This window comes from Cydia strobilella, chromosome 13, assembly GCF_947568885.1.
Source record: "Cydia strobilella chromosome 13, ilCydStro3.1, whole genome shotgun sequence".
NCBI classification, from domain to species: domain Eukaryota; kingdom Metazoa; phylum Arthropoda; class Insecta; order Lepidoptera; family Tortricidae; genus Cydia; species Cydia strobilella.
The window spans coordinates 8,083,239-8,101,429 of NC_086053.1; the positions used below are offsets into that span (position 1 = coordinate 8,083,239).

Genomic DNA, 18,191 nt, shown 5'->3' on the forward strand with positions numbered 1-18,191 from the left:
TAGTGCCAATGCCAATTCTCGGGATTAGTTGCCAAGCGGACAGGCTCCCATGAGCCGTGGCAAAAGCCGGGACAACGCGAGGAAGATGATGATGTCCTAGGCATTTCTATGATGTGGTGCCGAAGCTCATCCAAATAAGATTTTTGTTGCTTCCCTAAAAGTGGTGCCTTGAGCATCTAAGCAACACCTTCATTTGCTTATTGATTAATACACCGCTTCCATCATCTTTCTTCATCATCTTCCGTCCAGAACGGGAAAGCGTGTCATTAGTTCGTCATTAGCGAATGCATGCGTTAGTCTTACAATGTTTTTTTGCAAAGATGCGTATTGCATACGCTCGCTAGATCTCGACGCACTTTATTTGTTTCACTACCATGTCATCTCCACCACCGCCGTTACATACCATTATGATCTCATTAAGAATGCCGTTGATGATAATGCGTCCAGAAAGCAGCACATGGAGCGTGGAAGGCTGTGGGATTGGTTCGTTTGACGTGCGCTTTTCGTATTCGCTGTTGCGCACTCTGAAAACATTTCATAAAACTTCTAATAAATACATACATATATAGGAGTCGCAGAAATATTAAGAGTGATAAGATTAACATAACGTAAATATGAAAATGTTGTCATAGAGTAACTACGAGCTACGCCATCATCGGCATCACACCGTTGGACACCAAGGTGGGACAGCAATAGTGACTTTGAATTTTCTCCAAAGAGCGCCAATGATTGGTACTTTTCAGGGTGTAATTTGGCATTCATATAAACGTGACTTGACTAGAAGAGACATAGGTAATAATTTATAAAAATGTATATGGTAGGTAAATGCTTATAGAATAATTTATACCTAGGTACCTACAGTCTTCTTTGTTTGTAAATTTGGGGCCCAAATAAAGTACGAGTATGCTGTCTCGGTACCCCGGTAGCAGTTGTTCAACGTTTACAGCCACCTCAGTGCATATTTTGGAATATTGCAATGTGTTGTGTAAGGCAGTCTTGTATATTGGATACAAATCCGCAAGGCGTTCCGGTATGCGAGCGGGACATCGTTATATACCTAGTCGGCTCATAAGTTCTGTCATATACATAGTATCAAATAAAATCAAAAGTTTAAGTTTATTCCGTATAATTTGTACAGCGTTTGAAAGCTTATAAACTAGAGAATCTAAATGTATAACATTTATTCAAAATGACCGCCATAATTATCTACACAGGCTTGAAGTCTTCGTGGCCAGTCGTCAATGGATTAACGCACCACTTTCATGTCGATATTGGCCACTGCCGTAGCAAGAGATTTTTTTCAGCGAGTCTAGATTTGCATGAGGTTTTGAGCACACCTTTTCCTCTAAATACTGCCATATTTTATAGTCTAAAGGAGTCTAAGATCTGGGCTAGAGGAGGGCCAATCTTCATGCCGTATAAAGTCGATTTTATTGGAGGCGAGCCAGGCTTGTGTAGACTTTGCCTTATGGGCTGGAGCAGAGTCCTGCTGGAAAACCCAATGCTGGTTTAGAAACATCGTATGGGATAGTGGTTTTACAATATTAGTCAGCACCGTGTATTGGTACACTTTGGCACTAGTTTTTACTCCTTTCTCACAAAAATGCATACTAGTGACGCCCGCATAAGAAACTCCCAGCCAAACCATCACAGATGAAGGGTGATGACCTCTTTGAATACGGGGAATGCTATTAGACGCTTCTTTACTATTGCGAGCGTACACTCTATCATTTTGTTTATTACAGTTTTCTTCTATGTCAAAAATTTTCTCGTCCGAAAACAGTATACAACGGTGCTTATTTTTAGCGTACTTCTTCAATAAAGCTTTAGATCTTTTAAGCCTTAAAGCTTTAAGCCGACCATTGAGCAGATGGCCAGTTTTTCGTTTATAAGCACGAAGTCTCAGGTCTTGATTAAGCACTCTTTTCACCGTGTTTTTGCTCAAACCCATCTGGAGGGCCATAACTTTTTGTTTCCTAGCGGGATTTCTGGCAATGCGTGCCCTAATTGCTTGTACAACCGCTGGAGTCCTAGCTGTACGCGGACGACCGCTTCTTTTCTTGTCATTTAAACTAGAGACCTCACTGTATCTTTCTATGGTACGATACACAAATCTTAGAGAGAATTTTAAATTTTCAAGTAGCTTAAAAATTTTAGTCGGCGAGTGACCACAACGATATAGTGCAATTATTGCGGTACGGCTATCTTTAAGCGTCCACTCCATGTTGAAGAAAACAGAAAATTGCAAAATTATACTACTCAAATATTTAATAAAGATTCGAAATTCAAATGCAGAACGGTTTTTGTTTTAGGAGTTCCAAATTTAAATTTTAAAGGCCAGTGACAGAACTTATGAGCCGACTTACGTACATGGCGCTGTCTCGCTCATACACCGAAGCGACGTGCAGATCCGCATTAGTGTGATAAACGTGTAAAGCGCTTACAATCTAAAATTGCGAGGGTAAAACAAAACCATCATCTTTTTTTGTTACGACCTTGAAGATCGCTCACGCTGACTGGACTGGTGCATGCGAAAATTCGAAGTGAGTTCTGCGTGAGACGCGTCTCAATCACCAAGTCGATCGTCAAGGTCGTATCAAAACCATAACAATTTCTTCATGTAGTCGAATCGAAGTGGAGGTCGATTCACCTCCATGTGGCTGTAAACCGAATTAGGTACTTACGCTTTGCGTAGAATTTGTCTGGCAGCTAATGCGTTCTTGTCATGGCATGTGGTCAGAATCAAATATGGACGTCGTCCTCGTAGCTTCAGCATCAAAGCACTTATGAGATTCATGCTGCAGACACGCACCTTGCCGTCTGATATGAATGCCTCTTCGCGACCTGCAATTATGTTTGTTAATAATTTTTTTAAACAATGAAAACTGTCCAGAAATAGGAACCCCGCATAACGCGGCTCCGTCGACTCAGGGAACGAGACTTGTAAAGATATTTTTCCCCTCACTAGCTCGGAAAGCCGTCTATTATCCTTTAAAACAAGCGGGGAAAAACGCATTTTATCCACTAGTGGGGAAAGTAATTTGACCTTGGATGGAGCGTGTTTAAGTAGCTTGACAGATAACAAAACGTAAAACGCTCATGATAATGGTTCGTTCGATATTAATTATCATTAAATAAATGGTTTGAGAATCTAATAAAAAATACCAAATTTAGCTTTATTTAATAATTTTAAGTCATAAACCTTAAAATTCCATAGGAAACGTTAGATTTTTTGTAATGATGTTAAATATAATTCTGAACGCACAAGTTGAGTCGATGCAATTTCAAAACGCATCGTTGACATTTCTGAACGTCAGAACAGAAATGTCAACATTGTCAACAAAATTTTTACTGTTCTTCTCACCGACTCACGTAAAAATCGAATTTCTAGTGTTTTCTGTTATAATATCGTAAAAAAAATAGTGATTCCAGTGATGAAGATGCGGGCGTTAGCTGTGGATGTTGCACTTTCCTCGCTATAGTGAGGGGAAAAGTTTTGTGTTACACACGGGTGCAAATGTATTTTACTTCTCGTGTGTTGAAACACTCGCTACGCTCAGGATTCTATTTTAGAACCACTCGCTTCGCTCGTTGTTCAACTATAGAATCCTTTCGCTTGCTCATGTTTCAATTCCACACTCGCGGGTAAAATACAACTTTGCACCCTTGTATAACAAATAACTATTACGATATGCCTAGGAATTTTACGATCTCCGTCTTAAGATCGGCCGCCGACATATGTATAGACCTCCTAAGATATGATATGGCACGTCAAAATAAAACGTTTAAATAGAAATATCAAAAGCAGTGAAAATATGTTAAGGATTTTAGAGCTAGTTCGTTTCATCGGGACTAGAGAGCATTTAATACTTATGGTGATAACCACATGACTGCACAGCCATATAATTTATGTGAGTATAAATTTATTGCACAAAATAAATAGGTATATGCATGAATTATTTCGAAGATGTCAATTGTTTTTGTTGTGACACGTAAAATTTAGTCATCTTTTGCTTGTTCGAGTATCAATATTATTATTACGAGATGTTAAACAACTACTTTGCCCCATCGTTAAACAAACAACTACCTATTAATATACATTTGGATAGTAAACAAATAAATGTTACGCTTTTCCTTCTTAACAGTAATTTTTCTTTTGTTATTTATTACTTTTCTCGTTTTTAATGTTTTTACAAAAATGTTAAGATAGTTATGGCTTTCCACATGTTTACATTAATCTGGGTTGTTGAATGTATTTGTTGAACAAACATAAAGAAATATTTTTCATCCATGTTACAAAAATGTTTGTCACAAAACCAAGGTTTACGAGTATTAAATGGAATACGTTCTGTGTTGATAAATATCCAATTTTCAACGGGTACCTAGATATCAATCATGGCACCGCAGTTGAAGCCAAGAAAATACCGTGTCACCAATTATAATTGAACATTTACTTAGCATATCTTCTAAAACGAGTGAAAACTACTAAATTCTAATATTTGAAATTTTAGCAGGAGAATTTAATATTAGGAGCACGAGCGCCGTAGCGTTATGCGATCACATAACAAGCTCAACGTCTACGGATGACTTTCACTAAGTAAATGGAAGGAAAATGCTGCTACGGCCGTAATGTGGCGTAAAGTAGGTAGTAGTTAAATTTTTAAGTGAGGAAATACAATACGATACCTTGGATAAAAACACATTGTTAATTCCATTTAGAACTTTTTTTCGCGTCAAATGGTTGACTAGTACTCGTATTTTGATTTTAAATTAAAGTTTAAATTCGTGTAAATAATAACATAATAAAACATCTGAGCGTTGTTTTTAGATATTTCACATGGTGCAAATGCAGTCCTCGCCTTCCTTGTACCTCACTGGTTTAAAACACCTGCTTTAAAGTAAAAATGTATTACTAACTCAGTCCGTACGATTCGCCGTCCATCTCACTGTAGGTAAGGAACTCGCCCGCGAGCAACATGTCATCGAACTTTTGCCGAGAAACTTCTATGTAGTCGCCCTGGTAAAGTAAATTTAAAAATGCTTAACAAAACTTAAGACCATTTCAGCAGTTTGGCATAATCTTGGCAAGACAAAATATGAAACAGGATAAATAAAGCGTTGATTAACTCCGAGAATGCCGTGTTGGCAAACTGTTTTAGCAGGATTATCCAGACTACGGTTGAACGTAAGGATTCCAACATCTGGGAGGCTTTTATATACCACATAAAACTTAACTAAAACGCGTTTCAATGTTCGAATTGGTTCGAATAAGATGTTAGGAGTTTTATGAGAAACATTTTAAAGCTTAAAATTTAACTATTTCGGTTTTATTGTCTAAGTAAGAGCTCTTTATTAGCATTTCATTTTATTCACTGAAACGCTCAAAGCGCGCAAGGGAGAAATTTCGGGGAATTGTGTTTATTGTTCAACAGGGCCCGTATGCGGGTTGCGGGACATTTTCCATAAACGCATGCCATTATGAATTTGCACTAGTCGTTATATCGCCTGCTGGGGAGTCTCCGCATCGACCGAGTTATCGACCAATGAAACGGAGCCTTACCCTTTAGGCATGAAAAGGCGCGTTTTTGGAAATGACAATCAATAGGGGATATTATGCAAAACTCTGCATAGGGGGCGCTACTAGCACATATTGAGGGCCTACCGCGAAACAAGAAAATCGAAATTTCGTCTGTCTCTCTATCACTCTTGCATAATCGAGTGAATCTTGCATAACGACATTTCGATTTTCGCGTTAGGTAAGCCTCTGTAAACAAACATTAACTTCATAGTGAAAACTTGTCAAAAAACTATTTAAGGCGTAGTATGTATAAGTATACTCTATGGTTTACAATTTTTGCTAGTGCTGCTTTCGGGCAGCAGAACATTACAGTAATACCCCCCCTATTATATAAATACCGGGGTATGGAAACCAGCTGTTGTGTGCTGGCGGCCAAGTTTTATCTTCGAGTCGCATTCGGCAGCAAGTCGGCGCGCCAGAGAGCCTGCAACATTTACGGTGTACCTATCATACCAATATTGCAACAAGTTTATGCTCCGTGAATGGGTTATTTTATAGTAGACGTAAACCGGGTTTCATAGCATGCAGCGAGGAAAACTTTATATGACGCCTGTTACTTAGTTACGCTGGGCATTTTCCGCAAATCCACAACCATTGCGCCTATTTTGCTAGAACACGAGGTAGTACTACTCTAGTCACCCTAATCCCTCCACGAACCTAGCAGTGTCTTCAGGTTGCTAACTGCCTCCTTTAGTGTGCACGGAGTCCCCTAGGTATTGGTTCCTGTATACTTCTACCTGTTTACAGTCTAGGAGAATATGTTTTGTCATAATGTAATGATTGTCATATTATCATTAGTCATGATTCTGAAACCGTTAACTTTTCAGGATTTTCCTCAGGATTTCCTATAGATAGGTTTGGTTAGGTTAGGTTTGTTTTGTGGCAATCTTTAAAAGTTACGTGTTTCTGAGAAAAAACAAATTATGACTAACGAAAATGTGGACAAACAATACATTATGACTTAAAACTATATGGGAAACAATAGAGACCCGTTTTGCTGTTTCCTCTTCCATACACGCTCTGCACATGGGGCTGTCTGTTTTACCCATATTGTAGGTGTTTGTTTAGTGTGTTAATGTCGTGTAATTAATCCTACTATTTTGCGTAGTTGGTGTCTGGGTGTTTTCAGTAGTATTTTGGTGCCTTTATTATGACGCCTGTTACTTAGTGTATATAAATACAAATCTAGTTTGATTTATTTTCCTGTTTAGTCTTCAAAGAATTCTCCAACCAGAAATGTCACTGTTCACAGCTGACAGATAATAGTACATTATGATACAAGTGTGCTAAGTTGGTCACTTCACACGAGGCGATATTGTGCGCGCGAGCTGTAAGCGAGCGCGCAATAAGAAAGCCGATGTGTGTAAAGACCAATGCATACGCGTTTCATACGACGTTTTTCAACACACTTACGAGAAAAAAAAGATAGTCATATTAATCAAATTTTAATAGTTAAAACAGTTAGTATTGTGTGTTGCATCTGTCATACTGCCGGCCGCCCCTCGCCCTGGCCGCGGGCGGCGAGCCGAGCGGGCCGGCCGGGCCGCGCACCGCGCAGGCGGTCGGGCGCGCCGGTGCCCGCCAGTCCGACCAATTAAAGAAGGCTCTCTTTCCATGCATATTATTAGCAATCAGTTACCTTCTTAACTCAGTCGGATAATATAATGAAAAAGCACGAGTGGAATAATACACTGAAAGAGCACGCGTGTTTAATATCTAGGATTATGAGCCAATAATCGATGGAATAAAAACGTCGTTTTGAGCAAGTGTGTTGAAAAATCTATTACAAATTGATAACAAGAAATTACTATTCTATATGAATAGGCCTCTGGGTCGTAGTTTTACGATTTAAAGTTAACCTTAAGAGAGGGCGTTAAGCTAGGAAATTAGAAGGAAACAAAAGATATAGCGCGCCGCACGAAACTATCGACGAAAGATTTGGCCACCGCGCGGGTTTACGTTTTACGACTATTTCTTGACTCGACTCGACTATATCTCCTATATCTCTGTAAATAAAATTTTGTTTAAAATTTTGCTTGTCAGGTCCCTCGGCTATATCACTATCTATTTTATACTAAATTTATACTGCTACGCTATGCAGGGTATCATACACAATTAAAAATAAATGAAAATTATAGACATGTTTTTGTGTTTTTTTATCGAGCCTACTTTAGCATTTTAAGGTTTTGCTAGGGCAGACTTCAGCCCTTGCCAATATAGTCTAGTTTCCGTGTGATTTTTTCATGGCATTTTTCCTTGATTAAAACGTATAAAAATTCTATATATTTAATAACTACAATTTTGCATTAGCCGCCTCTTAACGATATGATTTACATTATTAAGATATTCGACAGTTCATTTTATTGTTTATAAATTAATTTGTTATATTATAATATAAGCTAATTAGGGTAAATTAACACTACAAGATTGGACAGGACAGTTATTTCACTAGGTACAAGCTTATTGGGTATTGTGAATGGTCAACGGCCGACTAGACGGTTAGGCACTTGGTTCGAAGTGAAGTCCTCTAGTATCAATAAGTTTTGGTATTAATATTGAGCGCCCGTTAAACTTGCTCTGTCCAGACCTTGTAGGACCCTTTGGCCTTATTGAGGCGTATATCTATTTAATAGCCAACTATCAAGGTGGCTCTATTCATCATAAACATTTTATTTAACCAACGGCATACGGTGGAAGTAGCCTGTGCAAAAGTTTCACAAATGTCAACCAGGGAGGATTTTGCATATTTACGTTTTATGAAAATTAGGACTAATAAACTCATGGAAAGGAAAGGAAAAAAAAAGGAAATAAGAAGAAAGGCACCAGATGAGAAATGACTGCAGCGTTAACATCTGACGATTTACGCCTTGTGTTCCGTATGGACTGGAATGATAAACCTTATCGACAGCACAGCGACAGTAGTTATGTCTGCACGGTTGTGCAACTGAAAAATACAAGATTTACGAGTACAATAAATGCGAAGGATTTGTATAAACAGCACATGCATAGAAAAACTACAAGGTTATGATTGTGAAATATTCATAAAATTTATATAGAATAGAATATCATTTATTTCAGTATAAGTACACAGTTATACAATATATACAAAGAAAGAAAGAGAAAAAAAGGCCTTATAACTAACTTGTACACTGTATATAATTACACTGAAAAAGGTGAACAATCAGCATAATGTCCTACAGAAGTAGTACGCTGACGCTGGTCTTCCGGTATCTCCTTCGGTTACCGCGATAGGTAGTTATTATTATTATTAATGAAATGAAACAATTTAAACAGAGGCAGTGAGTTTAAGTCTCACCCAAGGCAGTATTAATTTTTCCACTTTTAAACTTATTCTGAGCTTAATAGCATTGTTCGCAGACGTTTCTGCTGGTTAAGAATTAATTTAGAATGGGTAGCACATCGTAGCTGGTGAATTTCTAATATGACTTGGAACTCCGGTGGCCGCTTAAGAAGTGTAACGCTCTTACGGTAGATGTCGCTATGGTCCCCTAGACCCATATAGTGGGAAGATTTGCTGACTATGGATGAGTTCTTGGTGGCTCAGTTGGCAGAGCGCTGGAGTATCTATCCAGAGGCCGTGAGTTCAAGTCTCACCCAAGGCAGTAATTTTTCCACTTTTAGATTTATTCTAAGCTTAATTTAAAAATATTCGCGCATAACATTAATTATATTCAACAGTCTGAAAACAGTGTGCAAATATTTGCGCACGACTTCTTGTCCGACGAGCATGATGAGGGGCATTTTCATCGTGTCCGCGGGCGTAACGGATACGTCCGTAACAGCTGTTCCGAATATATCAGTAGGAATACGTTCACGGCAAGTATGCTAACGGGTTCTTGTCCAACGTACACGAAATTCGGAACTTCCGTGTATGCAGGCGACCTCAAGACGAAAAAAGCTGTATCAAGACATGCGGACGATATATTCCTCATAAGTACAAATAGGAATGAATTATAATTTGATATTTACTAGCAAAGGATTTTTTTAGCTTTTCCTCTGGTTTGGACAAATAGATAGCAGTCGTTATCGTAAATAAGGCTCAAAAGCTTGGGAAAATTCTTTGGATCAGGTTACCAAAAAGAAGACTCCGTAGGGCTTATTTAAGCTACAAGCGGGAAAGCCCTAAGATGAGATGGAGAACATGTGCTCGCGATATCTTTTGCTTCTCCCAAGAGCACGACGAGGGGAACCTCTTCCGTGTGACGTGACAGTTGTTCCACGTATGGCGATAAACTTTTAGAGCATTCACAGCAGAATGTGTGTCACGGTCACGCGGGCACAAGACAGCTCTTTAACTTACAGCTTTCGCAGCAGAATGTGTGCACGGTACCTTTGCCGACGGCCTCTTCTCCAACGAACACGACGAGGGGAACCTCTTCCGTGTCCGCGGGCGGTGTCACGAATACGCGGGCGCGAGACAACTGTTCCACGTACAGCATCCGCAGCAGGCGCCGACACGCAAACGTGGTCACGTCCGGGCACGTATCCATTTTTAATCTGCTCTGTTTAATGAAATGTAATTTTATAAGGGATACGATTTTAAGTGATAAAAAATATTCAATATTATTAATCTTTTCGCGTAGAGTAATGTTTTTGAACGTTTGAAAAGAACTTTAATTTGTATTCCATTCAGTATCAAAAACTCTCTCTCTCTCTTCTTACACACTAAAAGTTTATCGTATGATACGAGTTTTTGATACTGAATGGAATACAAATTAAAGTTCTTTTCAAACGTTCAAAAACATTACTCTACGCGAAAAGATTAATAATATTGAATATTTTTTATCACTTAAAAAAGTCATTCGGAAATTGAATTAATAATAAGTAAGTTTCTGTTATTGTAATCCGTATGAATATGGTTTCCATGTTTTTTATATGACCACATCACCACAGCCAGCCTGACGCCCGATGCTGTGCAGTGGTTGCAAAACTTGGATGTTGCCTTATAAAATAAAATAAAATACTATACTGTACATAATTTTTGCCTATGTGACTATATCGCCATACGATTAAATAAATAAACCACAGCTAGTAAATAAAATATATATGTGTTAAACCAGAAATTTTCAGTCAAGCCAGTGATTACCGCGGGTATTGACGAATATCGCAAACATGCCGCATTCATTTAAAATAGAGGCGGATTTTATTTTTGAGACTATAACGAAGCTCGCTTTGTTTGTCAAACGAGTTAAATATGATGCGCTAGGTACTACAGAAATGACGGGTATACAAATTCTATTTCTGGTAGGTATGTATTGGGATTGTAACAGGCCATAAAAATTATAACAGAATCAGATTTAGGAGGAATTAAAGTAAACGGAAACAAAATTCATTTCATACGTTTTGCGGACGATATCGCGGCATTTGCCAATAACCGAAGTCAATTACAGCAACTAGTCTCCAAAATGGATGAAATTTTTAGTATGTCTCACAACAGTTTAAATTCGAAATTTTTTGTTCAATTCGAACTTAAAATAAATTGCAAAAAAACTAAAACTCTTACAGTTGCAAAAAACATTCTGACAGCATCGAACCGCCCAAAAGTTTACAAACCCATCATACTACAGGACACACCCATAGAACAAGTCAATCAGTACAAATATTTAGGAAGCGTGATAACCAATGACTCTAGGTGCACCGAAGACATTAAGCAGAGAATCGCTATGGCTAAAGGAGCCTTCAATAACAAAAAAGACCTACTTAAGGCACGCATTTCCAAAAAAGCCAAGAAACGATTGATAAAAGTGTTTATCTGCAGCATTGCGTTGTATGCGAGTGAGACGTGGACACTGAGACAAAAAGACAGAAAAAGGTTGGAAGCTTTCGAAATGTGGTGTTGGCGGAGGATGGAAAGGATTAGCTGGACTGAAAGAAAGACGAATGAAGAGGTTTTGAATATGGTAGGAGAAAGGCGAAGCTTATTAAATACCATAAGGAATAGGAGAGGCAAGATGTTAGGACACCTAATACGAAACGACAACTTTTTCCTTAACATCCTGGAAGGAAAAATTGAAAAGACGAGAGGCAGTGGAAAGCCTAGAATCACATATCTGAGCCAAGTAAAAGAGAATGCATCGTACGAGCAAATCAAAAGACTGGCTCAGGAATGAAAGGACTGGCAATTACTCCACCGACAAGAGCAAAGCTCTTAAGTGATGATGATGATGATGATGTATTGGGAAATTTCCCTGAAATTACAGAGAAACATTATACCAATCTTAGTATTAAGCGCAAGCTTAACTACGTAACACACATGTGGGTATAGTAGTCTATGCAACTGATCTTAAAATATTAGTTCTTAAATCTTAAATATGAGGTCTTAAAATATGAGTGTGGTTTATAGCGAACTATTTCAGAGGCCTAGTATAATATCAAAAAGTAAAAAAATATTTAAAGTTGTTTCTGGTTACTAGGTCTGAAAACTATGTTTAATCTTGTATCATATTAATATTTAAGAAAAGGAAATTAGGGCATATGTATCTCAAACCAATGTATAAGGAACAAATTGGTCTTATTTTCTTGCAAATTTTGTCTGCGTAAAAGTTAGTGGCGTAGCTAGGCGTCGGCCTCGCACTTAGGGGGGGCCTCGCAAACCCAATATTTTTTACTACCTTGGGAAAACACACTGAAAAGGGCCTCGCAGATGTGGTTTTCGCCCACGGCTAGATTGTTTCACGCTACGCCACTGGTAAAAGTATCCGAGTGTTGGCATGCTAAAGTGAGGACGTTAAGCACGAAGAAGCGTAATAATAATATTGCTGACCCGCGCTGTAAGTATAATTATGCGTGCGATAGACACAGGAACAGGAGGGACAATGTACGAAATTTTTCGGGCTTCGCGTCCTTACCTTAGCTTATGGACTGGCTCCATAGCGTCTGTTGAGGAGCAGCGACAATATATCATAGAAAAACCGGCCAAGTGCGAGTCTGGTTCTGTACCATTACGCAAAAAACGGCAAAAAATCACGTTTCTTGTATGGGAGCCCCACTTAAATATATATTTTATTCTGTTTTTAGTATTTGTTTTTTTAGCGGCAACAAAAATACATCATCTGTGAAACTGTGATTTTAACTGTCTAGCTATCACGGTTCATGAGATACAACCTGGTGACAGACGGACGAACAGACGGACAGACAGACAGACAGACGGACGGACAGCGGAGTCTTAGTAATAGAGTCCCGTCCATAAAGTTGTCCCGCTTTTATCCTTTGGGTACGAAACCCTAAAAAAGTGCAGATTTGAACACAGGTCCAATGCACTCCGCCGATTAAGTTATAGGGGTCAAGTCGTAACAGATTCATCAAATTATGTATCAAAGCTAGTTTACCTGATGCATCATAATTTTGTAGGCAAAATTCAAAGTTCTAGTTTCCTCGTATATTATTTTAGGTTAGTTACTTGACGGACAGGATCAAGATCCTTAGCGTCCAGGTTGAGGAGTAGCGGGAAGGTATCACAGACGACGTGCGCGTATCCGGGCACGTCGCAGATGGGGTTGGCACGGAGATCGAGCACAGTGAGCCGGCGCAGCTGGCGCATGTAAACTGCTAGCTCAAGCAGTGAGCCGAGCCTGTTGTTGCGGGCGTGGAGTTCGCGTACTCTGCGAATGAAGTGATTAAGTATACACAATATGTAAAAGTAGAACTACGCCGTAACTCGTAAATTATGTTTTATAGTACTTAAGAAAAAATCGTTGGTGGTCGAGCATGCGCGTCGGAAGGGTCAAGCGGGTCAAGCGTCAAACTCACAATCCCTTCTAATGAACGTTCCGTCGAGGTTAAAAACCGGCTAAGTGCGAGTCGGACTCGCGCACGAAGGGTTCCGTGCCATTACGCAAAAAACGACAAAAAAAACACGTTTGTTGTATGGGAGCCCCACTTAAATATTTATTTTATCCTGTTTTTAGTATTTGTTTGTTTCACGCTACGCCACTGGTAAAAGTATCCGAGTGTTGGCATGCTAAAGTGAGGACGCTAAGCACGAAGAAGCGTAATAATAATATTGCTGACCCGCGCTGTAAGTATAATTATGCGTGCGATAGACACAGGAACAGGAGGGACAATGTACGAAATTTTTCGGGCTTCGCGTCCTTACCTTAGCTTATGGACTGGCTCCATAGCGTCTGTTGAGGAGCAGCGACAATATATCATAGAAAAACCGGCCAAGTGCGAGTCGGGTTCTGTACCATTACGCAAAAAACGGCAAAAAATCACGTTTCTTGTATGGGAGCCCCACTTAAATATATATTTTATTCTGTTTTTAGTATTTGTTTTTTTAGCGGCAACAGAAATATATCACCTGTGAAAATTTCAACTGTCTAGCTATCACGGTTCATGAGATACAGTCTGGTGCCAGACGGACAGATAGACTGACAGCGGAGTCTTAGTAATAGGGTCCCGTTTTTACCCTTTGGGTACGGAACCCTAAAAATGAGAACGCATTATATTTACTTATAATATAATGCTTTGATAATTATACTTAGCATATTTGTTATGTTTTTCTGTTAAATATGCAGGTAGCTAAGCTATGGTGTCTATTTAGTTTTTACGCGCGGCCCTCTCTTTTACAAGCAAATTCAGTACAAAAATGCTTGTGCCGCACAGTGCCGCACACTGATGGAATCCCGGCTTTATGCTTGCTTACGAGTATATATGTACATCGTTTTTCTTATCATTAGAAATACTTCGACTTAACATACGTGAGTGACCCGTTATTAATATATATATATCATTAGAAAATTCAGAAAAAGGGTAAAAAATCTTGACATGTCTCTTTATTGAAAAATGCTTTTAAAAATAGTAACTATTACTTATAAAACCGAGACTGATATATTTTACCTTATACATTTGGAAAATATTTTTAACCAATATCTCATACATACCTCGTACATCCGGAAAATATCTTCATGGACTTTAAATTATTTTCGTTCAAATTTAAATAGTCAAGTTGCAATAACGTCCAAAGTCCCTCGTCTGATCCTAGTTCGAAGCTCGAAATGTTGTTGTAAGACACATCCAGCCACAATAATCGTAGATGGTTCAAGTTTTCCAAGCGCTGGATGTGGTTAAACGATAAATCTAGATGACGAAGATATCTAGAAAAGTTTGTCATGAGTAGGTACTTGTTTGTGAGCAAACGTGTAACTGACAACAAGAATGATATGAATTAAACCTTAAACTTTGCAGCCCGCTTATACTTTTGATGTTGTTGTGAGACAAGTCTAAAATAGTAATCGACCAAAACATAGCTAGGTCTCTTATCTTTTTCACTGAGTTGTATTTATAATGAACTTCTGTGAGAAACCATTGCGCTGAAATAGAAAACCACTCTTTAAGATTTTATAGTATTTCTACATAGCTAAGTCGAATTGTTTTCGCAGAATCGATTGCTTTTCCGGTTGGAAAAATCATATGCGGTACTGATCGGCTTACGACGAAGTCGCTGGAAATAAGGAGATCAGTGAACAGCCAGTCGGTAAATAGGAAAACCTTCTGTAATGGATAAAACCCGGTGTTTTGTGCCAAGACGGGACCACGTTTCCCGCATTGCATCGGGAACGCCCGCTCTCCGGTTAGCGCGAGCTAAACGAGAGCTATCGAATTGAGCGCGAGCGGGGCCGCTGGGTACGAGTACATTACGTTACCGTTAACCTTTCCACCTCTACACCCGGGACAGGTAATCCAACTCACGTATCGATACTAGACTAATGTTTTTTTTACGTGTGCTATACTCCAATACGGTTTCCAGTCTGTTGAAATCCACGGACAGATATTGCAGGTAGAGAAGGTGCGACAGAACACTTAGGTTTGACACCAGATTCGACGATAAATCCAAGTACACCAAATATTTATAATGTTGCAGTACGTCAATATTCTGTAATCGCTGTAATTAAAACAGACAGTGAAAAATGAGAGTGATTTCATTTACAATTAAATCAACAGTCCGCATTGTAATGAGAGCTTTAAAAAAGTCTAAGTATGTATATAAATCCAACATTATTCTAAAAAAATCTGTTACATATATTATATAAATAAGATTTTATAGAGACTACAATCCAAGATGGTTTTACAAATTATATAAATAAGGGTTTTAACCTTTCCTGTGAGGTTCAATTTGATATAAACGTAGTCTCCCAGTATCGGAGTACGGTCCAGGTAGGTGAGGCAGGCGGCGACCATGTCCCTCGTGAGGGTCCCGCCGACCAGCTCGGCCACGTCGCGCAGCCGGAGCACGTGCACCGACGGCGAGTACGTGTCCTCGTATAGCTCAGGGAAGTTGTAGAAGCAGCCCCACAGTTGCTCTTCGTTCATCAATGGCGTCACGTTATGGGGGAACTAAGAATGGATGCATTCTGTTACGGCTATATATATATAGATAGATAGATAGCGTTTATTCGTGGCAAAAAAGAGGAAAACACGTACATAGGAAACACAACATAAATAATATAAGCCACGAAATGGTCCCGACTCAGCATGGTGCTAGCCTGGCTGGGCTAGCGCTGATCTTCCGTCGGGGCCATGAACTAGTGCAGTTCTAAGAATACTAACACAGTATAAAACAAATAATAAAAGACACGTCAAGATTAATTAAAACAAACAAGATGCAAAAATAAAAATAAACAACAATTCGTTAAATAATAAAAATGAGAGTGAGTGGCGGTTGCGGAAGGGACAAAAAAGGCAGTAAGTACATACTTAATACACTTATGTAAATATAATAATCTATATTGAATCTAAATGTAGCTTGTCTCAAGTTTGAGGCATTCCTCGTTAAATTGATGTTTAAGCATAAACTTTTTTAAAGTTGTTTTAAAACTATGAATGCTTTGCAGGTTTCTGATAGGAGGTGGGATGTTGTTCCAACACCTAGTGGCTGCGTAACGAAAACTGCCTCTGAAGGCTGCTGATGTGTGTCTAGGAGTTAGAAGTTGAGTCGCAGACCGCCGACCCCAGCGTGACTCAGATATGGAAAGCTTCTCATACAAATAAATAGGAGTCTGACAGTTTATTACTCCAAAGAGTAAAGAAGCAAGGTGCAGCTTACGGCGGTGGTGCATTTTTAGGATATTGTGCTGATTAAGGAATGGTGATACGTGGCCCCGCAATGGAATGCAGAAACAAAAGCGAGCACAGGCGTTTTGGACACGTTGTATAAGTCTTTTGGTTTTACAAAGAAGTCGTGGTCCAAATACCGCATCCACATAATTTAATTTTGACAAAATAAGTGACTCTACTAACCTAACACGCAGTATTTATAGTATATATACCTTTTAAATGGAATATTTGGGATAAGACCTTAACTTTATATAGGGACGCAACGTTGTGATAAAAAAGGTAAGATTAATATAGTGTGTAATGGGTACGGTAACTGACAAAAGACTTAATCAGACCCAAACAAACGCAACTCAACAAAATTTATTATCCTTTCAAATGAGCTCTCTGATTTTTCTCGGTTGGCAAAATCACAGTACGAGTATTTTAAGTTAAAACGACATCCGATAAGATATTTTTACCTCGGGGAAATACCAGTCGCGGCGAGTGATGAAATGTGACCCTACTCAAGGGGACGTACATCAAATTGTTGGGGACGCGATCCTGCCGTTACTTTTGAGCCCTACATCACCTCAAAAGATGTTTAACGGCCCTTTTACCTGCGCCGCATATTATATTGCCAAGGGGGTTGTTGACGACAATATTTCGTGCCGAAGTTTATATTCATGAATTTTACATGCAACGCCAAACAACTTTCAGGTATGCCTGATTCGGAGTTGGAAAAATATGATAATTATATAATAATGTACGCGAACAGATTTCGTGTCGTTTTCCGGAGCCCGTAAACGTGAATGAATTTTTAATTTTCGAAGCCGTAGTGGGAATTGGAATATGAAGCGAGTTTCTTGTAGAATTGAAAAAAAAAGCCTGAAAATTTTCTGATTTGTTTTTCGTCATATAGTGTGGTGGGAAGGACTGGGCTTACTGCTTCGATAGGTATTTCCTCTGGGTTACTCCGTATGTCTTCGAGCAACTGACAAGGCAGCGTGAATCCGCTACGGGCTGTTAAACTTTGTCTTAAGCTGCTAACTGCACCTAAAAGTACAAATCCGGCAAATACACTCAGTCTTATATTATGTAATGTAAGCTAGTTGTGTAATTTATTGTGATGTTGATGTACCTACATTGCGTCATATTTAAATAAATATTATATAATTATTTAGGCTATATACATCCCGCTGCTGAGTGTAAATATCTTCATGTGCACGAGAGGTGGAGCTATAGTCCTACGCTGGCCACAAGCGGGCTGGGGACTTCACACTGACACTGTTAAATATCAAAAGATGTTTTGCACCTCAGCAGCTCGAACAAGGGTACTTTGCTACTTACAAACAAAATGACATTCTAGCGACCTTTATATTTAAACGTCCTTTCAACATGCGGGGCCTAGTACAAGTTCGTAATACTTGGATTCTATTTTCTCTGTCCCTTTCACGTCGTTAGCAAAAAGAAAAAGACAGAAAAAAACGATATTCAGCGGTGTATCAACTGACGGTTTATAATAAACCTCCGAAAAACGCCAGAACGCATCGTTCCAAGA

General features: G+C 39.0%; 1 protein-coding gene across 1 annotated transcript in view; it reads right to left on the reverse strand.

The window, feature by feature from the left end:
* Positions 1–17,653, reverse strand: part of LOC134746907 (leucine-rich repeat and guanylate kinase domain-containing protein-like) — a 41,740-nt gene extending 24,087 nt beyond the window's left edge. The window contains exons 1-11 of the mRNA XM_063681478.1: positions 17,577–17,653; positions 15,695–15,934; positions 15,320–15,482; positions 14,772–14,910; positions 14,482–14,694; positions 12,999–13,200; positions 9,930–10,101; positions 5,917–6,002; positions 4,918–5,017; positions 2,685–2,844; positions 404–524 (exon numbers count right to left, since the gene is read on the reverse strand). Of these exons, the coding sequence (XP_063537548.1) occupies positions 404–524; positions 2,685–2,844; positions 4,918–5,017; positions 5,917–6,002; positions 9,930–10,101; positions 12,999–13,200; positions 14,482–14,694; positions 14,772–14,910; positions 15,320–15,482; positions 15,695–15,910 (1,572 nt within the window). The 5' untranslated portion in view covers positions 15,911–15,934; positions 17,577–17,653. The remainder of the gene's footprint in view (positions 1–403; positions 525–2,684; positions 2,845–4,917; positions 5,018–5,916; positions 6,003–9,929; positions 10,102–12,998; positions 13,201–14,481; positions 14,695–14,771; positions 14,911–15,319; positions 15,483–15,694; positions 15,935–17,576) is intronic.
* Positions 17,654–18,191: the final 538 nt, after the last annotated feature.